General features: G+C 47.0%; 1 protein-coding gene across 9 annotated transcripts in view; it reads right to left on the bottom strand.

Annotated features, from left to right (window-relative positions):
• The window catches only part of LOC141212709 (uncharacterized), a 165,931-nt gene that overhangs the window by 43,037 nt on the left and 97,872 nt on the right, over positions 1-25,022 (bottom strand). For 2 of the 9 annotated variants that reach the window (XM_073664997.1, XM_073665001.1), the window contains exon 2: positions 14,570-14,828. The exons of 3 other annotated variants lie outside the window; for them this stretch is intronic. In XM_073664997.1, coding sequence (XP_073521098.1) covers positions 14,570-14,578 — 9 coding nt within the window. In that variant the 5' untranslated portion in view covers positions 14,579-14,828. 4 more of the 9 variants (XM_073664999.1, XM_073665002.1, XM_073664998.1 and 1 more) reach the window with 3 other exon arrangements.

The raw sequence follows: 25,022 nt of genomic DNA, 5'->3' as shown, positions 1-25,022 counted from the left end.
AAGCAGAACTCTCTGTTCACACATGTTGCTTTTTGTTTGGTGCATATTTGGAAATAGAGCATCTCACTACTTCTTTCAGCATTTCTGCAGCAGAATACGCACCTGCGTTTTTTTTTTTGGGAAGCAATGGATGGTCAAAAATATGCAGCAAAAAAAGCAACAAATATGCAGCAAGTACGCACGTTTTTTACGCAGCTGTTTTCCTGCAAGAGAAAAGTTAGCAGCAGAAATAAACACGTGTGTGAACATAGCCTTATTAGGGTATTAACTAGCTTATATTACTTTTTTTCACAATGTAACTTAAAAGTTATATTTTTTTGTTTTTTTTTCTCCTCGACAAAGGAGTTTTATACTGATGGAATACAGACTTTTGTAGTAGGCAATCCCAAAGCCTGCTGTTGGCACAAGAAACCTCCATATTGCTGTAATGGTAAGTAAGTTTGCATTGAGGCCTGTGTGTGAAAGCTTTAGTATGTCATGGGGCTTAAAGGAGTTGAAGAAAACGTGTCAAGACTAGTGTTGAGCGATACCTTCCGATATCGGGAAATATCGGATCGGATTGGATCGGACCGATACCCAAAAAGTATCGGATATCGCCGATTCTGATACCGGAAACCAATGCAAGTCAATGGGACAAAAATATCGGAATGAAAATAAACCCTTTCTTTCCTTGTAGGTTAATACTACATGAAGGAAAACAACTAAGAATAATGTAGAATTGTATTGGGGGAGGTGGGGGAGACAATAAAGGCATAGAGGTTTAGCCCAATCAAATAGAATAGCAGGAATTAATATTTTTTTGTAAGACGTTCTGAGTTACGGAAATATTGACTATGTTAAGTTTTTTTATATTTTGTCAGATATTTATGTTTCACTACTTCCATGCTCTTCACCTTCTTTTTTACTTCTCCCACACTTTCTCCTTCATCATCCTCAGCAGCAGCATCTTTTTCATCCACTTCTTCTTCGCCTTCTTCATCTTCTTCTTCACCTTCTTCGTATTATTCTTTTTTTTTACATTCTTCATATTCTTCTTATTCAACTATTATTCTTCTTCATATTCTTCTTCTTTATCATATTCTTATTTGTGACAGGCATTCCTGTAGCTGTTATCTATAAAAGTTTGAACATTACACCTTTCGTTCTGCCCATCACAAAAGATTTACAACAGGATTTGTCCGCGTTCAGTTTGGCCTGCAGCAGCAGGTTTTTTCCAGGGGCACCACGAGGAGGAACGGACTCACCCCCATACACTGCTTAGTCGTCATCTGCTTATAATTTAGATATTATCTTTTGCTCTGATTTTTAGTCTTATGCTTAATGTTCTTCCGCTTTTTGTTCTGCAGCTTCTTGTACTTCTGCTTCTTGGTTTTCTGTCTCTTGTTCTTCTGTATCTTGGTGGTTGTCTTCTTCTTCTTTGTCCTCTTGGTCAACTTCTTCAGGGTCATCTTCTTGGTCTTCTTCGGGGTGGTCTTCAGGGTTGTCGTCTTCGGGGTCGTCGTCTTCGGGGTCGTCGTCTTCGGGGTCGTCGTCTTCGGGGTCGTCGTCTTCGGGGTCGTCGTCTTCGGGGTCGTCGTCTTCGGGGTCGTCGTCTTCGGGGTCGTCGTCTTCAGGGTCCTCGTCTTCTTCGGGGTGGTCTTCAGGGTCCTCGTCTTCGGGTCCTCGTCTTCATCAGCGTGGTCTTCAGGGTCCTCGTCTTCAGGGTCCTCGTCAGTGAGATCCAGAGTGATTACCAAGAACCATTTCAAAAAGCTTGAACTTGGAAATGTAGCAGAAGGTACAAGAAGGCTGAGGAACAGCCGAGAACCAGCTGATGGTACTGGAACCCGGATGGGTAGCAGAAGATACAAGAGTCAATGGAACTACCGAGGACCAGCTGACGGTACTGGAACTCGGTTACTAAGCAGGAGGTACCTGTGCCAGAAAGCACTACCAATGACCAGCAGACGTTGGTGGAACTTGGATACCGAGAAGGAGGCACCTAAGCCAAAGGCACTGCCGAGAACCAGCTGACGGTACTGGAACCCGGATGAGTAGTAGAAGGTACAAGAGCAAATGGAACTACCGAGGACCAGCTGACGGTACTGGAACCCGGATGGGTAGCAGAAGGTACAAGAGCCAATGGAACTACAGAAGACCAGCTGACGGTACTGGAACTCGGCTACTAAGCAGGAGGTACCTGTGCCAGAAAGCACTACCAAGGACCAGCAGACGTTGGTGGAATTTGGATACCAAGAAGGAGGCACCTAAGCCAAAGGCACTGCCGAGAACCAGCTGACGGTACTGGAACCCGGATGGGCAGCAGAAGGTACAAGAGCAAATGGAACTACCGAGGACCAGCTGACGGTACTGGAACCCGGATGGGTAGCAGAAGGTACAAGAGCAAATGGAACTACCGAGGACCAGCTGACGGTACTGGAACCCGGATGGGTAGCAGAAGGTACAAGAGCCAATGGAACTACCGAAGACCAGCTGACAGTACTGGAACTCGGTTACTAAGCAGGAGGTACCTGTGCCAGAAAGCACTACCAAGAACCAGCAGACGTTGGTGGAATTTGGATACCGAGAAGGAGGCACCTAAGCCAAAGGCACTGCCGAGAACCAGCTGACGGTACTGGAACCCGGATGGGTAGCAGAAGGTACCCATGTAAAAAAAAGTTGCAAGGCCGCGAGCCGGCCGCAGTTACCAAAACCCACAGTCCTACAGGGGGTGCTTGTCCTATTGGCACTATGGAACCAGCCTTCATTGCCAGATCCCGCAGCCCACATAGGAGTCACCTAAACTGCATGCACCATAGAGTCGGCTAACCCGACCGCAACACGACAGGACAACGCATTGGAGGCAAAGTGACGTTGACACTACCCGGAAACAGCTGGCGTGCTGGAACCAGGCTGGGCAGGAGGGAGTACCCGTGCCAAAGACACTGCCGAGAACCAGCTGACGGTACTGGAACCCGGATGGGTAGCAGAAGGTACAAGAGCCAATGGAACTACCGAGGACAAGCTGACGGTACTGGAACTCGGTTACTAAGCAGGAGGTACCTGTGCCAGAAAGCACTACCAAGGACCAGCAGACGTTGGTGGAACTTGGATACCGAGAAGGAGGCACCTAAGCCAAAGGCACTGCCGAGAACCAGCTGACGGTACTGGAACCCGGATGGGTAGCAGAAGGTACCCATGTAAAAAAAAGTTGCAAGGCCGCGAGCCGGCCGCAGTTACCAAAACCCACTGTCCTACAGGGGGTGCTTGTCCTATTGGCACTATGGAACCAGCCTTCATTGCCAGATCCCGCAGCCCACATAGGAGTCACCTAAACTGCAGGCACCATAGAGTCGGCTAACCCGACCGCAACACGACAGGACAACGCATTGGAGGCAAAGTGATGTTGACACTACCCGGAAACAGCTGGCGTAATGGAACCAGGCTGGGCAGGAGGGAGAACCCGTGCCAAAGACACTGCTGGGAGACAGCTGGCGGTGCTGGAACCCAGGGTAAATACTAAAAACAGAGTGGAGCCAGAGGTGTTTTAAATCAGTAGTACAGTGGATGTGGACAAAGCAGGAGAATTTGCCGGACACACAGCTGGGGATCAGCTGACGTTACTGAACCCCAATAACACTGGAGCAAGCGTTGACTGTGCAGACGGCACTTCTGAGCAGCAACTAGCGGTATTGGAGCCCAGGGTAAATACTAAAAACAGAGGAGCCAGAAGTGTAATTGGAGCAAGTTTTAAATCAGTAGTACAGTGGATGTGGACAAAGCAGGAGAATTTGCCGGACACACAGCTGGGGATCAGCTGACGTTACTGAACCCCAATAACACTGGAGCAAGCGTTGACTGTGCAGACGGCACTTCTGAGCAGCAACTAGCGGTATTGGAGCCCAGGGTAAATACTAAAAACAGAGGAGCCAGAGGTGTAATTGGAGCAGGTTTTAAATCAGTAGTACAGTGGATGTGGACAAAGCAGGAGAATTTGCCGGACACACAGCTGGGGATCAGCTGACGTTACTGAACCCCAATAACACTGGAGCAAGCGTTGACTGTGCAGACGTCACTTCTGAGCACCAACTGGCGGTGTTGGAACTCAGGGATAATACTGAAAACAGAGGAGCCAGAGGTGTAATTGGAGCAACTTTAAAATCTGTAGTAGTGTGAATGTGGACAGAGCAGGAGAAATTGCCGTCCGCACAGCAGGGGAACAGCTGACGTTACTGAACCCCAATAACACACCAGCAAGTGTTGACTGTGCAAACGGCACTTCCGAGCGCCAACTGGCGGTGTTGGAGCTCAGGGATAATACTAAAAACAGAGGAGCCAGAGGTGTAATTGGAGCAACTTTAAAATCTGTAGTAGTGTGAATGTGGACAGAGCAAGAGAAATTGCCGTCCGCACGGCAGGGGAACAGCTGACGTTACTGAACCCCAATAACACGGCAGAAAGTGTTGACTGTGCAGACAGCACTTCTGAGTGCCAACTGGGGGTGTTGGAGCTCAGGGATTACAGTTCAGGTGGTAGAAACATGAACACAACAGGAGACCTGGATACTGTTGCCAACCAATTATTTATTCTGGAAGAGGACTGGCAAATTCATGAGAGATCCAGGCCTTGTTCATTTTGAGAAAAGTAAGCTGGTCAACATTATCGGAGGATAGTCGCATGCGACGGTCTGTTAGTACACCACCTGCGGCACTAAAGACGCGTTTCGATAATACACTAGCAGCAGGGCAAGCTAGCACCTCCAATGCATACTGGCTAAGCTCTGGTCATGTATCCAGCTTACAGACCCAAAACTTGAATGGAGAAGAGCAGTCTGGGAGTACACTAAGAGGGCAAGACATGTAGTCTGTCACCATCTGACGGAAACGTTGCCTCCTGCTCACTGGAGCCGTCTGTGATGGTGTAGACATTTGTGGCGGCGGGGACACAAAACTTTGCCACATTTGGGCCATACTGGTCTTGCCTTGTGCTGAGGCTCAACTTCTGCTCCCTCTTTGTGCAGAGCTTCCTCCACTGCCTCGACGCACTGAGCAGCTTTGTAAAGCACTAGCAGCACTGCTCTCGGGAGGAATGGAGAACATGATGGAATGCACCAGTGCGTCTTGGTACTCCCGCATTTTACGCTCCCGGTTCAATGGTGTTATGAGGCTTTGTAAGTTGTCCCGGTAGCGAGGATCTAGGAGGGTGGACACCCAATAATCAGCCGTGTTGAGAATGTGGGCGATGCGGCGGTCGTTTCTCAGGCACTGCAGCATGAAATCAACCATGTGCTGCAGACTGCCAACTGGCCAAGAAATGCTGTCCCCTGCTTGAGGCGTGATCTCTGCCTGCTCTGCATCACCCCACCCTCGCTCTAGATACTGACTACTAGAGCATTGTGTACCTCCCTCCTCTGGACAGATGTCTTCCTCCTCCATTGACTCCTCCTCATCCTCCTCACAAAGTGTCCCCTGCCTAGGCCTTTGTGAGGAACCACGTTGCGCAGACTGTAGAGAAGCAGATGGCATTTATGACTCCTCATCCTCCACCTCTTCCAAAACCTCGTCCCTTAGTGCTTGCAGTGTTTTTTCAAGCAGGCAGACAAGGGGGATAGTCATGCTGATTAGTGCATCATCTGCACTCGCCATCCGCGTGGAATAATCGAAGGCACGCAAAACGTGGCAAATGTCCTTCATAGAGGCCCACTCAGTGGTGGTGAAGTGTGAACGGCGCACACTGCGACTTGTTTGCGCCTGCTGCATCTGGTACTCCATTACTGCTGCCTGCTGCTCACACCTCTCCAACATAAGTAACGTTGAATTCCACCTGGTGGGTAGGTCACATATGATGCGATGTTCCGGAAGGCGTAATCGGCGCTGCAGAGCGGCAATGCGCGATTTTGCGTGGCTGGAACGCCGCAAGTGAGCGCACTCTATGCGGACCCTGTGAAGCAGTGCATCAAGATCCGGATAGTCCCTCAAAAAACTCTGCACGACCAAGTTGAGCACATGTGCCAGACATGGGATGTGAGTGAGGTTGCCTAGGCCCAGAGCTGCCACCAGATTTTGGCCATTGTCACACACTACCATGCCTGGCTCGAGATTCGCTGGCACAAACCACACGTCGCTCTGCTGCTTGATGGCATTCCAGAGCTCCTGCGCTGTGTGGCTTCGATTCCCCAAAGAAATTATTTTTAATACGGCCTGTTGACGTTTGGCCACGGCTGTGCTCATATCGGTCATCATAACAGGTAAAACCGTTCACGGGTCGATGTGGAGGTAGACCGTGACGGCTCCTGCAGCGCGGATTCAGAGGAACTGGAGTATGAGGAGGAGTCAATGTGTACAGAATGGATTCCTGCAATCCTTGGAGTTGGCAGAACATGTACAGCGCCACTCTCAAGATCTGTACCCGGCTCCACAACATTTACCCAATGGGAAGTGAGGGAAAGGTATCGTCCCTGTCCATGCTTACTGGTCCACGTATCGGTGGTCAGGTGGACCTTGCTACTGACGGCGTTTTGTAGCGCATGTTTAATTTTTCCCTCCACATGCTGTTGCAGGGCAGGGACGGCTTGCCTGCTGAAATAAAAGAGGCTGGGCACGTTGTATTGTGGGACTGCCAATGCCATAAAGTTACGGAAGGTGTCAGTCTCCACCAGCCAGAATGATAGCATTTCAAGGGCCAGTAGTTTAGCAATGCCAGCATTCAGAGCCTGTGCTCGGGGGTGGTTTGCCGAGTATGGGCGCCTTTTCTCCCATGCCTGTGCTAACGATGGCTGTAGACTGGCCTGGGAGTGTGAGGATGACAGGGAAAGTGGTGCAGTGAGTGGAATTACACTGTGTCTCTGTACAACAGTGCCAGAGATTCTTCCATGGCGATCCTGTGATGAAGCCGAACCAGCTGTGTGTGAGCTGGAGGAAGAGGCTACAACACGAGCTGAAGAGGAGGTAGGTGGCACTGTAGGTTGGCCTAGGTCTTCAGTGTGTTTTTGTAACTCCACCACGAGCTTGGTCCGCACATGTTTCCACATATTTGTGGTATTGAGGTTGCTGACACTTTTCCCACCTTCTGATTACACAGCTTGCATTTGACAAAGCAAATGTCATCTGCAACTGTGTCAAAAAAGGACCAGGCACTGCAAGTCTTGGAAGCGCCAGATTTGGATTTTGGAAGAGCCATGCTCCTAATGGGTGCCGAAGTGGAGGCTACAGGCAACCAAGTCTGCCCCCTCCCTCTCCCTCCTTTTTGGGCCATTCGGGGAATCTCTTCCTCAGAGCTGCTCCCACCACCTTCCTGTCCCTCACGCCTTGATGGGTCAAGGACCTCATCATCTACACCACCCTCTTCAAACAACTGCTTCTCCTGGGTAGTCTCGACAGCACAGTACGCACCAGAAAGTGGCACCTGAGTCTCATCATCAGATGCGTACTGAGGTGTGCTGCTGATCATAGGCACTGGCCCACCCACCTCTTCAGATTCGGAGAGACAAAACGGTTGCGCATCACTGCATACTACCTCTTCTTCAAATTCTCGACTTCTGCTTGGCTGGCCCCATCTTTCCAAGCCAAGAGATTCAGAGAACAGAAGTAGAGATGGCTCCTGTCCAGGGCTGTCACGCTGTCTCTGTGTACTGGAGGTAGGGGGCCTAAGCTGACCCTAAGCTGGGGCCCTGACTAATCCCTCTACCTGGAGGTACTGTTAAAGGTACAGAGGTCCAGGCCGCCAGCGTAACCCCTACCTCCTGAGGATCCCTGCACCTAAGTAATCTAGTCCTGAGAAGGACCCCGATCACAACAAAAGGGGACAGGTAATAATATGCCAACACTCAGTACTTAGACGAACTAGACAGTACAAGGGTAAAACCAAAACCACCTTGCATACAAAAACTACACAACTACAACAGAGGAAACACCAACGGGAAAGGAGATAAATGATAAAGCGAGGAAGGGAAAAAACACTCCGAATACACTTAGCTCTGAAACTCCAAATACCACGATCCGCTCTGTTAGTCTGCATGAAATGCTTTCACCGACAACTTCCCTAACAGAGCAGCAGACATATGAAGGAATCTCACTACTGCAGAATTGATTGCAGCTGGGCGAGGCTGGACCTTGTCTAGCACAGAGAGAGAGAGTTAACTCCCTCACTGCCGAAAAGCACAAAACACCAAAAACTCAGCTGCGAGAAGTCAGGCTGTGCAATCGTGACGATCTTCGTGGCGACACAACCATGACAAGGGCTCTCTGACTGCCTGGGCAATTTGGCAGGTGGTGAAGAGACAGATGGGTGCTCTTCAGTGCTCAGGACCTGAGAGGATCTGGAACTAATTGAAGTCGATGCGTTAGCTGCCATCCATCCGACAACGGCTTCAATTTGGTCCTCCCGCAGCAGTGGGGTACGGCTAGCTCCTACAAAGCTGCGCATAAATGACTGTTCCCTGGTAAAACTGGGGGATGCTGAGTCACTGGTGCCCGCAGCAGGCACAGAATCCCCACGTCCTCTCCCTGCAGGCACAGAATCCCCACGTCCTCTCCCTGCAGGCACAGAATCCTCACATCCTCTCCCTGCAGAAACTCCACGCCCACGACCACGCCCACGACCACATGCCTTACTCCCTGCCTTCTTCATCTTGGTAGACTGATAAAGATAGGCAGAAAAGTACTAAGGGCTTAGTGTGCTTATTCCTGAACAGCTGCTAACAGGTATAAGAAACACTAATTTTATAAAGTGTGGACTAGTCTTTAATATGAGCTAATGTGGCCTACAAAACTGTAAAGTGGAGTGTTTGGTAAACTTTATTTTGACACTGAATGTGCCTAAAGATGTAATACCGATAGGATCACAAACTTTTTGTAGCTATTACAACGTAGGAAGGTAATCTACAATGCAATAGATGAGGCTACAAAAAATAGGCTAATACTAATCTGGCTGGGGCGGCAGGGCACAATGCTGCAGAAAGGCTCCTCTATCTACTCCTATATAGTGTGTTTGGAACCAATTTAGCTGAATACGGATGGAACCACCACACTAATAGGAGAAATCAGGAAAAATTATGAATTGGCAAAAAATGACAATGTATGAGGCAGTGACACACACTGAGTGCACTACAACCAGACGTGGTTGAAGCACACACTACAGGGTGAGCTGCACTCACACACAGAGACCTTGCAGAAAGCGGTGAACAGCACAGAGAACTGTGCACTAGCACTGCAAGGCACAGAGATTTATAAAGTAGCTTGGGTAAAGCAGAATAGACCAAATAGGTAGCTAAAACTGTCCCTCAGAACAACAGCGTCCTATCCCTAACTGAATTCACAGCAGAGTGAGCTGAAAATGGCGGCGGCGGCTTTTATAGTGCATCATGACATCATTTCAGCAGCCAATCACAGCCATGCCATTAGTTAAGATGCCCACATGCCTAACAGGATGTGCCCACACTTCTTAGGATCCTCATTGGCTGAATAAAATGAAACTGGCTCATTGCATTATGGGAACTTCCGATTCCGGTATACGATATTGCAAAAGTATCGGAATTAAGTATCGGAACTCCGATACCGCGAATATCGGTCGATACCCGATATTTCAGTATCGGAATGCTCAACACTAGTCATGACATTGCTGCTTTAATTGCACTGCCCATGGTTCACTACTAGGTGCTCTCATTCATTATACTAGATTTTATGCTAAAATCTCTTTGCTGTAACATTGCATCAGTTATTGGAGCAAAGTGAGAGAACTCTCCCATTGCATTGTGCCCAGCACTTGGTAAAACTATGATTTTTCATTTTAATGCTTTAAGGGAAGATGCCGCGATTTTTAATTTTGTATTAAAAACATTTGATTATATAATAAATTATTTTTAATACAAAATTAAATACACCACTTTATTAGTATTTAATTTATTAATTTTTACATTGGACACTGGGGGCTGCCATTTTTATTTGAGGGATGTGTAAGAAGCTAAGCAGAATCTTACACACCCCACTTATGCTAGGCATGGCCATAAAAGACTGTGGTCGGACAAGACCGTATGTCTAACATTAAAGACCGCTCCTCCTGCCACTAGCTGCGACCTATGCATGCCCCTGGGTCGTCCAGGTAACAGCTGTGGGAAGAGATCGCGGCTATTTTATTGTAGCCCGCAGCATTGGTGCAGGCTTCATTCTCCCCGTCAGGAGCAGCAGAGGTCCCGCGAAGAGGAAGTGCAGCGGTGGCCAGCGGTGAGCTCAGCCTGTCAGTATTACACCACAGGCTGCAGATCACCGCTGACCTGCTCAGGGCACAACAGGGAGATCATCCATCTGTGGTGCCCTGAACAGGATGCAGCGCTGTGTGGGAGCGCCGGGAAGGTAAGTACAAGAGTTTTTTTAATTTATTTATTGAATATATGGGTCCATATCTACGCGGAGGAGGATGATTATGTGGGGCCATATATGCAAGGAGAAAGAGGAAGACGTGGGGCCATATATACAAGGAGAAAGAGGATGACGTGGGGCCATATATACAAGGAGGATGAGGATGATTGGGGACCATATATACAAGGAGGATGAGGATGATGGGGGGCCATATATACAAGAAGGATGATGATGGGGGCCATATATACAAAGAAGATGATGATGATGGGAGCCATATATACGTGGAGGATAATGATGGGGGGCCATATATACGTGGAGGAGGATGATGATGGGGGCCATATATACGCGGAGGATGATAATGGGGCGGGGCCATATATACGCAGAGGAGAAGGATGAAGATGGGGGGCCATATACAGTACAGACCAAAAGTTTGGACACACCTTCTCATTTAAAGATTTTTCTGTATTTTCATGACTATGAAAATTGTACATTCACACTGAAGGCATCAAAACTATGAATTAACACATGTGGAATTATATACTTAACAAAAAAGTGTGAAACAACTGAAAATATGTCTTATATTCTAGGTTCTTCAAAGTAGCCACCTTTTGCTTTGATGACTGCTTTGCACACTCTTGGCATTCTCTTGATGAGCTTCAAGAGGTAATCACCGGAAATGGTCTTCCAACAATCTTGAAGGAGTTCCCAGAGATGCTTAGCACTTGTTGGCCCTTTTGCCTTCACTTTGCGGTCCAGCTCACCCCAAACCATCTCGATTGGGTTCAGGTCTGGTGACTGTGGAGGCCAGGTCATCTGGCGTAGCACCCCATCACTCTCCCTCTTGGTCAAATAGCCCTTACACAGCCTGGAGGTGTGTTTGGGGTCATTGTCCTGTTGAAAAATAAATGATGGTCCAACTAAACGCAAACCGGATGGAATAGCATGCCGCTGCAAGATGCTGTGGTAGCCATGCTCATTCAGTATGCCTTCAATTTTGAATAAATCCCCAACAGTGTCACCAGCAAAGCACCCCTACACCATCACACCTCCTCCTCCATGCTTCATGGTGGGAACCAGGCATGTAGAGTCCATCCGTCCACCTTTTCTGCGTCGCACAAAGACACGGTGGTTGGAACCAAAGATCTCAAATTTGGACTCATCAGACCAAAGCACAGATTTCCACTGGTCTAATGTCCATTCCTTGTGTTATTTAGCCCAAACAAGTCTCTTCTGCTTGTTGCCTGTACTTAGCAGTGGTTTCCTAGCAGCTATTTTACCATGAAGGCCTGCTGCACAAAGTCTCCTCTTAACAGTTGTTGAAGAGGTGTGTCTGCTGCTAGAACTCTGTGTGGCATTGACCTGGTCTCTAATCTGAGCTGCTGTTAACCTGTGATTTCTGAGGCTGGTGACTCGGATAAACTTATCCTCAGAAGCAGAGGTGACTCTTGGTCTTCCTTTCCTGGGGCAGTCCTCATGTGAGCCAGTTTCTTTGTAGCGCTTGATGGTTTTTGCAACTGCACTTGGGGACACTTTCAAAGTTTTCCCAATTTTTCAGACTGACTGACCTTCATTTCTTAAAGTAATGATGGCCATTCGTTTTTCTTTACTTAGCTGCTTTTTTCTTGCCATAATACAAATTCTAACAGTCTATTCAGTAGGACTATCAGCTGTGTATCCACCAGAACACAACTGATGGTCCCAACCCCATTTATAAGGCAAGAAATCCCACTTATTAAACCTGACAGGGCCCACCTGTGAAGTGAAAACCATTTCCGGTGACTACCTCTTGAAGCTCATCAAGAGAATGCCTAGAGTGTGCAAAGCAGTCATCAAAGCAAAAGGTGGCTACTTTGAAGAACCTAGAATATAAGACATATTTTCAGTTGTTTCACACTTTTTTGTTAAGTATATAATTCCACATGTGTTAATTCATAGTTTTGATGCCTTCAGTGTGAATGTACAATTTTCATAGTCATGAAAATACAGAAAAATCTTTAAATGAGAAGGTGTGTCCAAACTTTTGGTCTGTACTGTATACGCGGAGGAGGAGGATGATGATGGGGGGCCATATATACGCGGAGGAGGATGATGATGGGGGGGCCATATATACGCAGAGGAGGATGATGGGGGGGCATAAATACAAGGAGGAGGAGGATGTGGCCATATATACAAGGAGGAGGAGGATGGGGGCCATATATACAAAGAGGAGGAGGATGGGGGCCATATATACAAGGAGGAGGAGGATGGGGGCCATATATACAAGGAGGAGGGAGGATGGGGCCATTTATACAAGGAGGATGGAGGATGATGGGGGGCCATATATACAAGGAGGAAGAGGATGATGGGAGCCATATATACAAGGAGGAAGAGGATGATGGGAGCCATATATACAAGGAGGAAGAGGATGATGGGAGCCATATATACAAGGAGGAAGAGGATGATGGGAGCCATAAATACAAGGAGGAAGAGGATGATGGGAGAAATATATACAAGGAGGAGGATGATGATGGGGGCCATATATACACAAGGAGGATGGGGGCCATATATACAAGGAGGAGGATGATGATGAGGGCCATATATACAAAGAGGGGAGGATGATGAGGGCCATATACACAAGGAGGAGGATGATGATGGGGGCCATATATACAAGGAGGAGGAGGATGATGGGGGCCATATATACGCAGAGAAAGAGGATGATGGGGGCCATATATACGCGGAGGAGGATGACGGGGCTATATATACGTGGAGTAGGATGATGGGGGGCCATATATACGTAAAGGAGGATGATGGGGGGCCATATATACACAGAGAACGAGGATGATTGGGGGGCCATATATACGCGGAGAAGAATGAGGATGATGGGGGCCATATATACGCGGGGGAGAATGATTATGATGGGGGCCATATATACCCAGAGGAGGATAATGATGGGGGGGGCATATATATGCAGAGGAGGATTATGATAGGTGGTCATATATACAAGGAGAATGATGATGAGGGGCCATATATAGAAGGAGGAGAATGATGATTAGGGAAGCCATATCTACAAAGAGGAGGAGGATGATGATGGGCCATATATACAAGGAGGATGATGATGATGGGGGGGCCATATATACAAGGAGGAGGATGGTGATAGGGGGCCATATATACAAGGAGGAGGATGGTGATAGGGGGCCATATATACAAGGAGCAGGATGGTGATAGGGGGTCATATATACAAGGAGGAGGATGATGATGATGGGGGGTCATATATACAAGGAGGAGGATGATGATGATGGGGGGTCATATATACAAGGAGGAGGAGGATGATGGGGGCCATATATACAAGGAGGAAGCGGATTTTGGGGGCCATATATACAAGGAGGAGGATGGTGATGGGGGCCATATATACAAGGAGGAGGATGATGGGGGGCCATATACACTGTGTGCAGAATTATTAGGCAAGTTGTATTTTAGAGGATTATTTTTATTATTGACCAACAACTATGTTCTCAATCAACCGAAAAGACTCAAATATCCAAGCTTAATATTTTTGGAAGTTGGAGTGTTTTTTTTTTAGATTTGGCTATATTAGGAGGATATCTGTTTGTGCAGGTAACTATTACTGTGCAGAATTATTAGGCAACTTAATAAAAACCAAATATAATCCCATCTCACTTGTTTATTTTCACCAGGTAAACCAATATCAGTGCACAAAATTTAGAAATAAACATTTCTGACATGCAAAAACAAAAACCCAAAAAATTAGAGATCAATATAGCCACCTTTCTTTACGATGTCACTCAACAGCCTTCCATCCATAGATTTTGTCAGTTGCTTGATCTGCTTTCGATCAACATTGCGTGCAGCAGTCACCACAGCCTCCCAGACACTGTTCCGAGAGGTGTACTGTTTTCCCTCCCTGTAGATCTCACATTTTATGATGGACCACATGTTCTCTATGGGGTTCAGATCAGATGAACAAGGGGGCCATGTCATTATTTTTTCTTCTTTTAGACCTTTACTGGCCAGCCACGCCAGCCATACCAGTACCCCACCTCCACCATGCTGGCGTCTGAGTCGGAGTGGAGCTCTCTGCCCTTTATTGATCCAGCCTCTGGCCCATCAAGAGTCATTCTCATTTCATCAGTCCATAAAACCTTTGAAAAATCAGTCTTAAGATATTTCTTGACACATTCTTGACGTTTTATCTTATGTTTCTTGTTCAAAGGTGGTCGTTTTTCAGCCTTCCTTACCTTGGCCATGTCCCAGAGTATCGCACACCTTGTGCTTTTTGATACTCAGTAACGTTGCAGCTCTGAAATATGGCAAAACTGGTGGTGAATGGCATCTTGGCCGCTTCACGCTTGATTTTCCTCAATTCATAGACAGTTATTTTGCTCCTTTTTTGGCCAACACGCTTCTTGCGACCCTGTTGGCTATTTGCCATGTAACGCTTGATTGTTCGGTGATCACGCTTCAAAAGTTTGGAAATGTCAAGACTGCTGCATCCCTCTGCAAGACATCTCACAATTTTTTTTTTACATATGATATTTTTTATTAAAAAACTTTTTATAACATTATACATAAACAACAGTGAGGCATCACTAAACTAGCAGTGCCTCTCAAGACCCACCCGTTCCCCTTCCCCCCACCCATAACAGCCCCAAGAACCATATGGCAAAAGCAAATTTTTGTTACAGACCGTATACCGTCATATAGCTTATCCGACTGTTAAAGCATTAATAATTTGATCCATGGGTACAGAGCTTAATATCTGATAATCAGTAATTAGTTATACAGAACATGAGAGACCACAACATTTCAAACTCAAGTGATATTTAAAATAGACATAATATGATAACCATGAAACATATTCCATTTACCCCAGATTTTATCAAATTTACGTATAGCCTTCCGCTTTTTGTACACTCCCTCTTCTAATCTCAATAAAAGACGCATTCTATCCAAAAATTCCTGGAGCCTGAGAGGGGAGGGATCCAACCAATGTGCAGCTATAAGCTTTCTGACCTGGTATAGAGTCCTCTTAATGGCTATTATTTCATCCTCCTCACATCCTAATATTTCTACAAGGCCTAATACACACACTTTAGGATATAGGAGTAAATTACACTCAAACACATCATTAATGTATTGCACACACTCATTCCAGAATACAGCGACCTTTCTATACGTCCACATCATATGCATAAGATCTGCTCCTTCCTCTCCACATTTTGGACACGCACTGTCATTCCTTGCCCCAATGCGCTGTAGAAATTTGGGGGTTCTATATACTCTATGTAATAAGTACAGCTGTGAAAGTCTATGTGCCTCACATGTAGATGGGGAGCGTTCCGATTCTACCACATCTTCCCATTCTTCTGAGGATATAGTACCAATGTCGCGTTCCCACCTCTCCTTAACATTTAAGGGTCTGTCCCACTGAAATTGCTGCATAAGTATCCCGTAAATTCTGGAAATCAATCCCTTCCCACCTCTATGGCATAATAATGTGTTAAACAGTAGATGATGTTGGATTTTACTTTGCATATGTCGTAGCTGTACAAACCATGCATGCCTCAATTGGAGATAAAAGTAAAAACTGGTTTGTGGGACACAATATTCTTCTTTTATCTGTTGGAATGATTTAAATATTTCCCCCTCTAATATTTGCACCACATTGGTTATTCCCAATTTTTCCCATATTCCGAATCCTTTCAATTTATGGATCTCTGGAAGGCCCACATTATGCCACAACGGGGTAAACGGGGTAAAGCCTTTTATTCCCAACAACAATTTGATTTTCTGCCACGTTTTCCCCATAAGTGTTAGGGTCGGGAGCTGTCGCCTAGCATCCCACCCCGAGGTTCCTGTTTCTAGAAAGGAGGTAATTGGCAGATTGTGTGAGAGTAGACGTATCAGTTTATCTAGGTTCCCCTGGATTAACCAGAGCTGTTGTATTTGAGAAGCAAGAAAATATATCCATGGATTAGGTGCGGCTAGTCCCCCTGATCTTTGGGCCTTTGAAGTGTATCCAAACTGATTCTGGCCACCCCTTTTTTCCAGATCAATTCCCGAAACAATGCCTGAAACTTATAAAATATTCTCATGGGGATCCAAACCGGTGAATTATGAAGGATATATAATAATTGGGGCATTAACACCATTTTAATTAAGTTAGTTCAACCTACTACTGATAAGGGAAGTTTACTCCAAGTATTGGCCTTTTGTTGAAATTTAGTAAGCAGTTCAAGTAAATTTAAAGGAATATAATCTCCGATAGATGCGGTCACTCTAACTCCGAGATATTTAAATTCTCGCACCACCTTCAAGCAAGTACTCCCTACCCTAGTATTTTGAGACAAACCATCAACCGGCATAAGAACTGATTTGTCCCTATTAATCCGTAAGCCAGAATGATCTCCAAACTCCCTTATTAAATTCATAGCTGTCATCAGAGATTGCTCCGTGTCACCCAAAAACAACAGAAGGTCGTCAGCGTATAGGGCCACCCACTCCTCCAGTGTTTTGTAGCGGAAACCCTGAATTTCACTGCTGGAACGAAGCTTAACAGCCAATGGCTCCATAGCCAAGGTGAACAGTAGGGGAGACAACGGGCAGCCCTGACGCGTGCCCCTGCCCATTTCAATGCTACCAGAAAGATTACCATTAATTTTAATCCGAGCTACCGGATTGTTATATAGAAGCCGTACCCAGGCCCGAAATCCAGTACCGAACCCCATTTTTCGCAAAACAGCCCATAAATACTCCCATTCGACACTATCAAAAGCCTTAGTGGCATCAAGTGATAGTACTGCACTACCACCCACATTTTGTGACTGCATTTGTAGATTAAGAAAAAGCCGACGCAAGTTAGTTGCCGTCGACTTGGCCGGTATAAACCCAGTCTGGTCTTCTGCAACCAAATGTGTGATAACCGCCACCAGTCTGGTAGCCAAGACCTTAGCTAAAATTTTTACATCTACCGTGAGTAAGGATATTGGCCTATATGATTCGGGGTTTAGTGCATCCTTTCCAGATTTTGGCAAAAGAACTATGTTAGCCTCCCTCATTGAAGTCGGCAAGGCCCCCCCCTCCCTCGCTTCTTTAAACACTTTCAGTAACCTGGGAAGTAAAACCCCCCCAGCCTCCTTATAAATTTCCGCGGGGATCCCATCAGCACCAGGGGCTTTGTTATTTTGAAAATCTTTTAAAGCTTCCTGCATCTCCTCCAGTGTATTTGGTGCATCTAGTTGCTCTCTCTGGCTATCTGTTAGGCATGGTATTTGCATATCATGAAGGTATAGATCTATGTCCCTTTGCGCCTTAGTCAGTTTGGAAGCATATAATTGTCTGTAGAACTGAAAAAATTCTTCCATTAAAGCCTTTGAATCAGTAATTACCACACCCCTAGTATCCCTGATGGCTGCAATCATAGGAGCCCCAGTCTGGGCCTTGGCTATAGTGGCCAGCAAGTGTCCTGCACTCTCTCACTCCACATAAAATTGCTGTTTAAAGAAAGAATCGTTTATGTTCTGCTTGTTTCAATATATGGTCATTTAGTGTAGCCTGTGCCCGAGTCCAGTGTTCCCTATTCTCTATGATTGGAGACCCAACATACCTCTGTTCTAGTATGTCTACTTCCCTCCGCAACTTCTGAGTACGAGCTCTAGTTTTGGATTTGATCATGGAAATTTCCTTAATCAGGATCCCCCTTAAGAACGCCTTTATGGCTTCCCATACCGTATTTAAAGGAGCAGAGCCTATATTGTCTTTAAAGAAATGAGCCAATTTACCTGCTAAATCTAACTGTTCCCCGAATACGTCCAGCCAGTAGGGATTAAACCTCCACAGTGCCCTTCTGTTTATGATGCCAGGATCGACCCCCAGAACAACCAATAATGGAGAATGATCAGATAACAATCTCGTGCAGTATTCTACTTTAGTGACTAGAGGGACTAGATGACTATTTCCCAGAGCCAGGTCAATTCTGGACAGAGAGGAATAGGATGCTGAATAACAAGAATACTGCTTAACATTTGGGAAACGAGCCCGCCACACATCTACCAAGCTAATTTCCTGCAGGACCCTTGCCAACGATGTCTCTTGAGCAGCCCCTCCCCCCACATTACCCCTATACTTATCAAGCTCAGCATGTAGGTACATATTAAAATCACCGATAACTAACAGGGGTATGGTAGCAAATTCCGTTATCCACGGGAATAGTTGGTGCAAAGTCTGTATAGAGAAAGGTGGAGGAACATATAGAGCGATTAGGCAAATTCTAAGCCCAGCCACTCTGCACACTAGGCACACATACCTACCCTCCCTGTCACAAATACTTCTCTCACATTCAAAGGGTAAATTCGGATGAATCAATATACTAACCCCCCTAGAGTAAGTACTATGTGTAGAATGATATGCCGGCCCCCTCCAAAGCTTGCTCAGTGCTGTAGCGGCCTCCATATTGCAATGCGTCTCTTGCAGACAGATTATCGAGTCCCGATATTCCTTAAGATATTTAAGTGCCGCAAATCTTTTGCCATGATCTCCCATACCCCTGACATTCAAGGATACTACATTAATCTGCTTAACCATGTTTTAACGATTGAAAATGAACTGTCACATACATCCCTCCGCACCCACTCGTGTGTCTGATCATCAAGATTATGGTATTGTAATAATACACAGTCTGCACCAATCAAAGTAAGTTCTGTTCTTTTACCCCCCATCGCTACCTCATTTAACACCCCCCCCCCCCTTAATCAAATGAATACCAACAGCCGTACTATGTAGAGTCTGGTGTTTAGCCTCATGCAGCCTAGTAGGCCTTAAGCACACGAGGTGCCGCAACATGAGTTGCATCAGAGACTCCTTCATTTCCCCCCCACACAACGTTCCCAGAACATTCAAACGACAGAGTGTCTTAACTAGTGTTGAGCCACCCCCGTAGTGTTCGAGTTCGGTTCGGTTCGTCGAACACCCGTGTGTTCGCCGAACTGTTCGTCGAACTGTTCGTCGAACACCGTTAAAACCAATGGCAGGCAAACAAAAACACATAGAAACACATAGAAAACACCTTCAAAGGTGTCCAAAAGCTGACAAACTGCTCAGAAGACACAACTAACACATGGAAAAGTGACAAGTACATATAGTCATGCGAAAAGAAAAGAGGTGGAGGAGTAAAAGGAGGGGGAGACACAGATATAGGCATGTCATGCCCTTCTAAAATCCAAAAAGTGAGAAGCCGAGACGGCCAGTCCGCTCCTGCCCGTGCCACCTCCGTGTCGCCGGGTTTGTGCCAGAGCCGCGGTGAACCCTGACGGCCAGCCCCCCTCTCCCAATACTGGTGCCTGTCCGCTGGTGGGTCGAGAGAGCCCCCCTGTGGTGGAGGCAGCTCTAAGCTTTTTAATTTAAATTGTCCCTCTAATTTGAATGAATACACTTTAAATCCATTTACAAGGATCTATTGGAGGGCAAGTCTCATGCCAGCAGCCGCGTAATTCCAGCTCCAGTAGCGTCCACTAAAGCTGCTGCAGTTAAAAAGCTTTTATAAGGATCGAGCTCGGCTGTCCACCGCAAGGCATCCTAGTGCCAGTCCCAGCCCCTATGCCTTGGGGTGCCTCCTGATGCTCTTCACTAAGTATCCCGTGGTCCCGAAGCATTTCCTTTGAAAAAATTAAGTGTCCAAACTACAGGTGGTGTAGCTTGCTTAACAGCCGGGATAATCCGCTGACTAGCAGACACTGCTACTAGGCACAAAGTATTTCCTGGGCTAGATGCAGTTAAAAATTTGTAAGTAGATACTCTCGTTGGATGCTGAGAAAGCATTCCATAGAGTCTCCTGGCACGCCATATATGATTCTCTTAAAAAGCTTGGGGTAGGGGTCTAGGGGACCCTTTTATAGCCAAAATCACGGCCCTGTATCACAATACGTCACCTAGGCTGAAGATAAATGGAACTGTAGCACCGAGGGCTCGGTTGCTACAGACGTATTGCACCTCACCCAGAGGTGTGATATCTCACTCTCAGATAAGGATGGAGTGTGGATCAGGACCCGACACCTGCATGCATTACACCACATTGCCGTGGGGCAGGGCGACCAATATGCCCCTGAGATGGGCACGACAGTCCCTGTCCCTGGCTGGAGTGGGGGGAGGGAACACTGAGGAAGGGGAACCCTGCAGTGCAGGAGCAGGGAGGAAGCAGTTCCTGGGTGCATTGAGAAGGGAGTATAAAAGGTGGGCACCATCTTAGTTCAGTGCAGAGAAGTCTGAGCAGAAGTGGCAGGGAGCAGGGGCTCTGCATGAGCTCTGCTCCGGAGGCGGGCCTAGTAACAGAGGCCCAGGCCTGCAAGAGGGAGAAGGAAGGAAGAGGAGCGGAGAAGGCTCCAGGAACGAGGAATGAAGGGATCCCAGGGGTGCGGACGGGCGAGTCGCCACCGCACGCCCGAATCCACCTGCGTGGAGGGGTCAGGCCAAAGGGGGAGACCGGTCCCCGAACTAGTGGAGGCAGGAAACGACCCTCAGCTAGAAACCGGAGGCTCTGACATTTTATGTGGCGCAGCCCCTTGCTCCACCCGCTAGGAAGGCACCACATAGGGTCAGGGAAACTGGCGCCAAGTTTACCAAGAGGAGGCCCGAGGCAGCCGGACAGAAGTGTTGGTAAGAAAGGCCAGACAAAGGACACACAAAGGGGGTCCTGTGAAGCGCTCCAAAGTTATCTGGGAGTTGTCTGAGCCCCTCACCTGGTGAGCACAGTACGACGTGGGCAGCCGTTACCTGCAGACGTGGTCTGGATAATAAGAACTGTGAGTAAAGGCCCTGAACTGCATCACTGACTCCGTGTCGTTACTGCTGCTGCCCTGCACCATCACCCCCATCCTCCGCATACACTACCCTGAGGCTATACTCCTCCCGTGGGGAGTTATGCTACGCTCTGCTGCACCCACAACACCAGCCTTAGCGGTCTGCCCTGTAGCGGCGGTTCACTCTGACCGCAATCCACGGGTGGCGTAGTCGGACATTTAAACATCAAAACCACATAAATAGTTCCGCCACTGGTTTGACCGCCCTGAGCCACGGAACCGGATCGCCGCCACGAAGACTACAACCACCAGCATCCACCAAAAAGGGTCCGGCTCCGGGTGTCCCAAGGCCCAGGGGGTGCGTCAGAACATTTTCATCACCTTTCACAATCACCAATGGGACAAGGCAGGGATGTCCTCTGTCCCCTCTCTTATACATCCTAGTGACGGAGCACCTGCTCTCATCAATTCGCCATAACCCCAATATTAGGTGGATTGAGGTGGGAGGCACCGAGTACAAGTGCTCTCTATTTGCTGATGATGTCCTAGTATATATCACTCAATCACATATATCCATCCCTGCTGTTATGGCTGAAATAGATCACTTTGTTACATGGTAAAATTTTAAAATCAATGCAGCGAAGTCTGAGGCCCTCGATGTCCCCCTCCCTAAATCCATATAGGATTCCATCCAGTCCAACTTTCCCTTTGCCTGGCCCTCACAGGGTATCAAATACTTAGGAATTCCTATTCATAGAGACCTCTCCCATCTATGTTATCTTAATTTTGGGCCCTTTATTGAACAATTCCATACAGACCACGGTTGGCAAGTTAGAACTGTAAGATTCACTACGTGAACCACTGGTGTTTTGTGGAAAAGCACATGTACACCGCGTTCCAAATTATTATGCAAAAAGTGTTTAGGAGTGATAAGGGAAGAATTTGTTTGTTTGTCAGTTAAACTCATTGATGGTGATGTGTGTCAGGGCTCTTTATATCACTGTAAGCAATTGCAGACACCTGTGCTAATTAGTTTGGCAGGTGTGTCCAATGAAAGGCAAGACTACTTAAGAAGGCTCTCTCACATTATTAAGCAGCCTACATTTTCTGCCAAAATGGGAAAGAAAAAGGATGTGTCGGCTGCTGAGAAGCAACAAATTGTGGAGTGTTTAGGTCAAGGCATGACTACAATCAACATTGTGCGATGATCAGGATGAAGTGTCTTGGCAATCAAGAAGTATGTAGCTGATTCACAGTACACACGTGTGCGTGCTGATAAGGGCAAATTGAGGACTCTTTCCTACAGGCAATTACGTCAGGTTGAAAGAGCAGCGGCAAAAAAGCCTTGTCATAGCAGCAGACAAGTTTTTGAAGCTGCTTGTGCCTCCAACGTCCCCCGAACAACAAGATGCAGGGTCCTTCAGAGGTTTGCAGCTGTGCATACGCCATCCTGTCGACCTCCTCTATCCACTTCACACAAGCAGAAACGGCTCCAGTGGGCCAAACATTACATGAAGACTGATTTCAAAACTGTTTTGTTCACGGATGAGTGCCGTGCAGCGCTCGATGGTCCAGATGAATGGAGTGGAGGATGGCTGGTTGATGGACACCCCACGCAAACACGGCTACAGCGCCAACAAGGAGGAGGTGGAGTAATGTTTTGGGCTGGAATCATGGGGAGAGAGATTGTCGGCCCCTTTAGGATCCCTGAAGGCGCTAAAGATGAACTCCATAATGTATGTGGATTTTCTCAAACAGCACTTCCTGCCATGGTTCAAGAAGAAGAACCGTGTATTTCACAGCAAGATCATTTTTCTGCATGATAATGCACCATCTCATGCTGCACATAAAACATATGCATCTCTGGCTGATATGGGCATAAAAGGGGACAAACTTATGGTGTGACCCCCATGCTCCCCTGACCTCTACCCCATTCAGAACCTTTGGAGCATCATTAAAAGGAGTGTCTATGATGGCGGGAGGCAGTTCACATCTAAGCAACAGCTCTGGGAGGGTATTCTGTCCTCATGCAAAACAATTGAAGCAGAAACCATCCAAAACCTGACAAATTCAATGCACGAGAGAGTTCAGAAGCTCCTTTCGAACAAGGAGTCCTATGTCAAAATGTAACATCACCTAGAATAAAGTTTTGAGTTGAAAACTGTTTGATTTCAGTTTCTAACAACCTGCTAATGCTTATAATTTCAAAAATGACCATTTTTTTGGTCTTTATTAAAATGAAAAGGTTGATCGAAAAGTTTGGGGGATCTAAGAGTGTGGCAACCCAGTAGTCATGATTACTTCGAATTCTGACAATATGAGGGTCATGCTGCAGGTAGTGCAGCAAGAAGGCACTTATGTGTCTTGCGCATCTCGGAGCCCCAAAATTATTTTCCGGGCTAGATGCAGCTAAAAAATATTTTTAATTTTAAATCTGGTGAAGCTTTAGTATAGATGGCCTAATAGGATCAGTGCTGCACACTGCTACAAAGCTCAAATTATTTTCCAGTCAAGATACAGATAAACATGATTAGTAATTTGAAAGCTTAAAACGGTTGGTAGGGTGATTTTAACCAATCATCAAGCTTTTACTCTCCCCAGGATGACACAGGGGTAGAAAAGTCGTTTCGGATCCATGATTTGTTCATCTTTATGAACGTGAGTCTGTCTACATTATCAGTGGAGAGCCGCGTGCGCTTATCTGTCAGCACACCACCAGCAGCGCTGAACACACGTTCAGACAGAACGCTGGCTGCGGGGCATGACAAGATCTCCAAGGCGTAAGTGGCTAGCTCCGGCCATTTATCCAGATTGGAAGCCCAAAAAGAGCAAGGGTCCAGTGACACAGTCGTGGCTTCAATGTTTACTTGGAGATACTCCTGTACCATCGTCTCTAGGCGTTGACTATGTGTCAGACTTCTTGTCTCCTGTGGCCTTGCAAAGGATGGGCTAAAAAAGTGGTGAAATGATTCCGCAAAATTGATGTTACCAGCAGATACTGTGGTTCTGTTACGGTTTGAGTGCTGAACACTTGACGGTCCCACGGTTGGCAAGTTGGAACTGTGAGATTCACTACGTGCACCACTGGTATTTTGTGGAAAAGCACATGTAAGATTCTGCAACAGTCTCTGCTGATACTCCTGCATGCGTGCATCCCTTTCTATGGCAGGAATAATTTCTGCAAATTTACTTTTGTACCGGGGATCTAACAGTGTGGCAACCCAGTAGTCAGGATTATTTCTAATTCTCACAATTCGAGGGTCATGTTGCAGGTAGTGCAGCAAGAAGGCACTCATGTGTGTTGCGCATCCAGGAGCACCAAGTCCCTGTTGTGTTGGTGGCGAGGTAGCAATCATGCTTCCTTCCTCTGTCCTCTCCCCCCAACCTCGCACAACAGAAATGTGATCAAGGTCTCCCTCATCTGATGAGTCTTCCATCAGTTCGTCCTCCACTTCTTCCTGGGCTCCTGCACCTTCCTCACTAGTTTGGCTGCTACCATGCGCCCTGGTAAAATCATCTCCCCCACCCTCACATGCCTGCCGCCTTGGTGCTGCCGACCGTCTGGACCTTGCAGATGTTAGCCCTTCCGCATACAACTCCTCCTCCTCTACTTCCTCCACCTCCTCTTGTGCCACCACCTGACTCCGAATTCTGTTTAACATGTGCTCCAGCATGTAAATCACCGGAATAGTCATGCTGATAATGGCATCGTCAGCACTAAACATCTTCGTCGCCATTTCAAAACTGTGCAGAAGGGTGCATAGGTCCCTGATCTGAGACCACTCCTCCAGCGTGATTTGCCCCACCTCTGAATCTCGTTGGCCCAGGCTATACGTCAGAACGTATTGCACCAGGGCTTGTCGGTGCTGCCACAGTCGCTGCAACATGTGCAGAGTTG

This window comes from Phyllobates terribilis, unplaced genomic scaffold (assembly GCF_046119375.1).
Source record: "Phyllobates terribilis strain yellow unplaced genomic scaffold, ASM4611937v1 Scaffold_182__1_contigs__length_3807330, whole genome shotgun sequence".
NCBI lineage: Eukaryota > Metazoa > Chordata > Amphibia > Anura > Dendrobatidae > Phyllobates > Phyllobates terribilis.
This window is presented reverse-complemented; position numbering and strand designations above follow the sequence as displayed.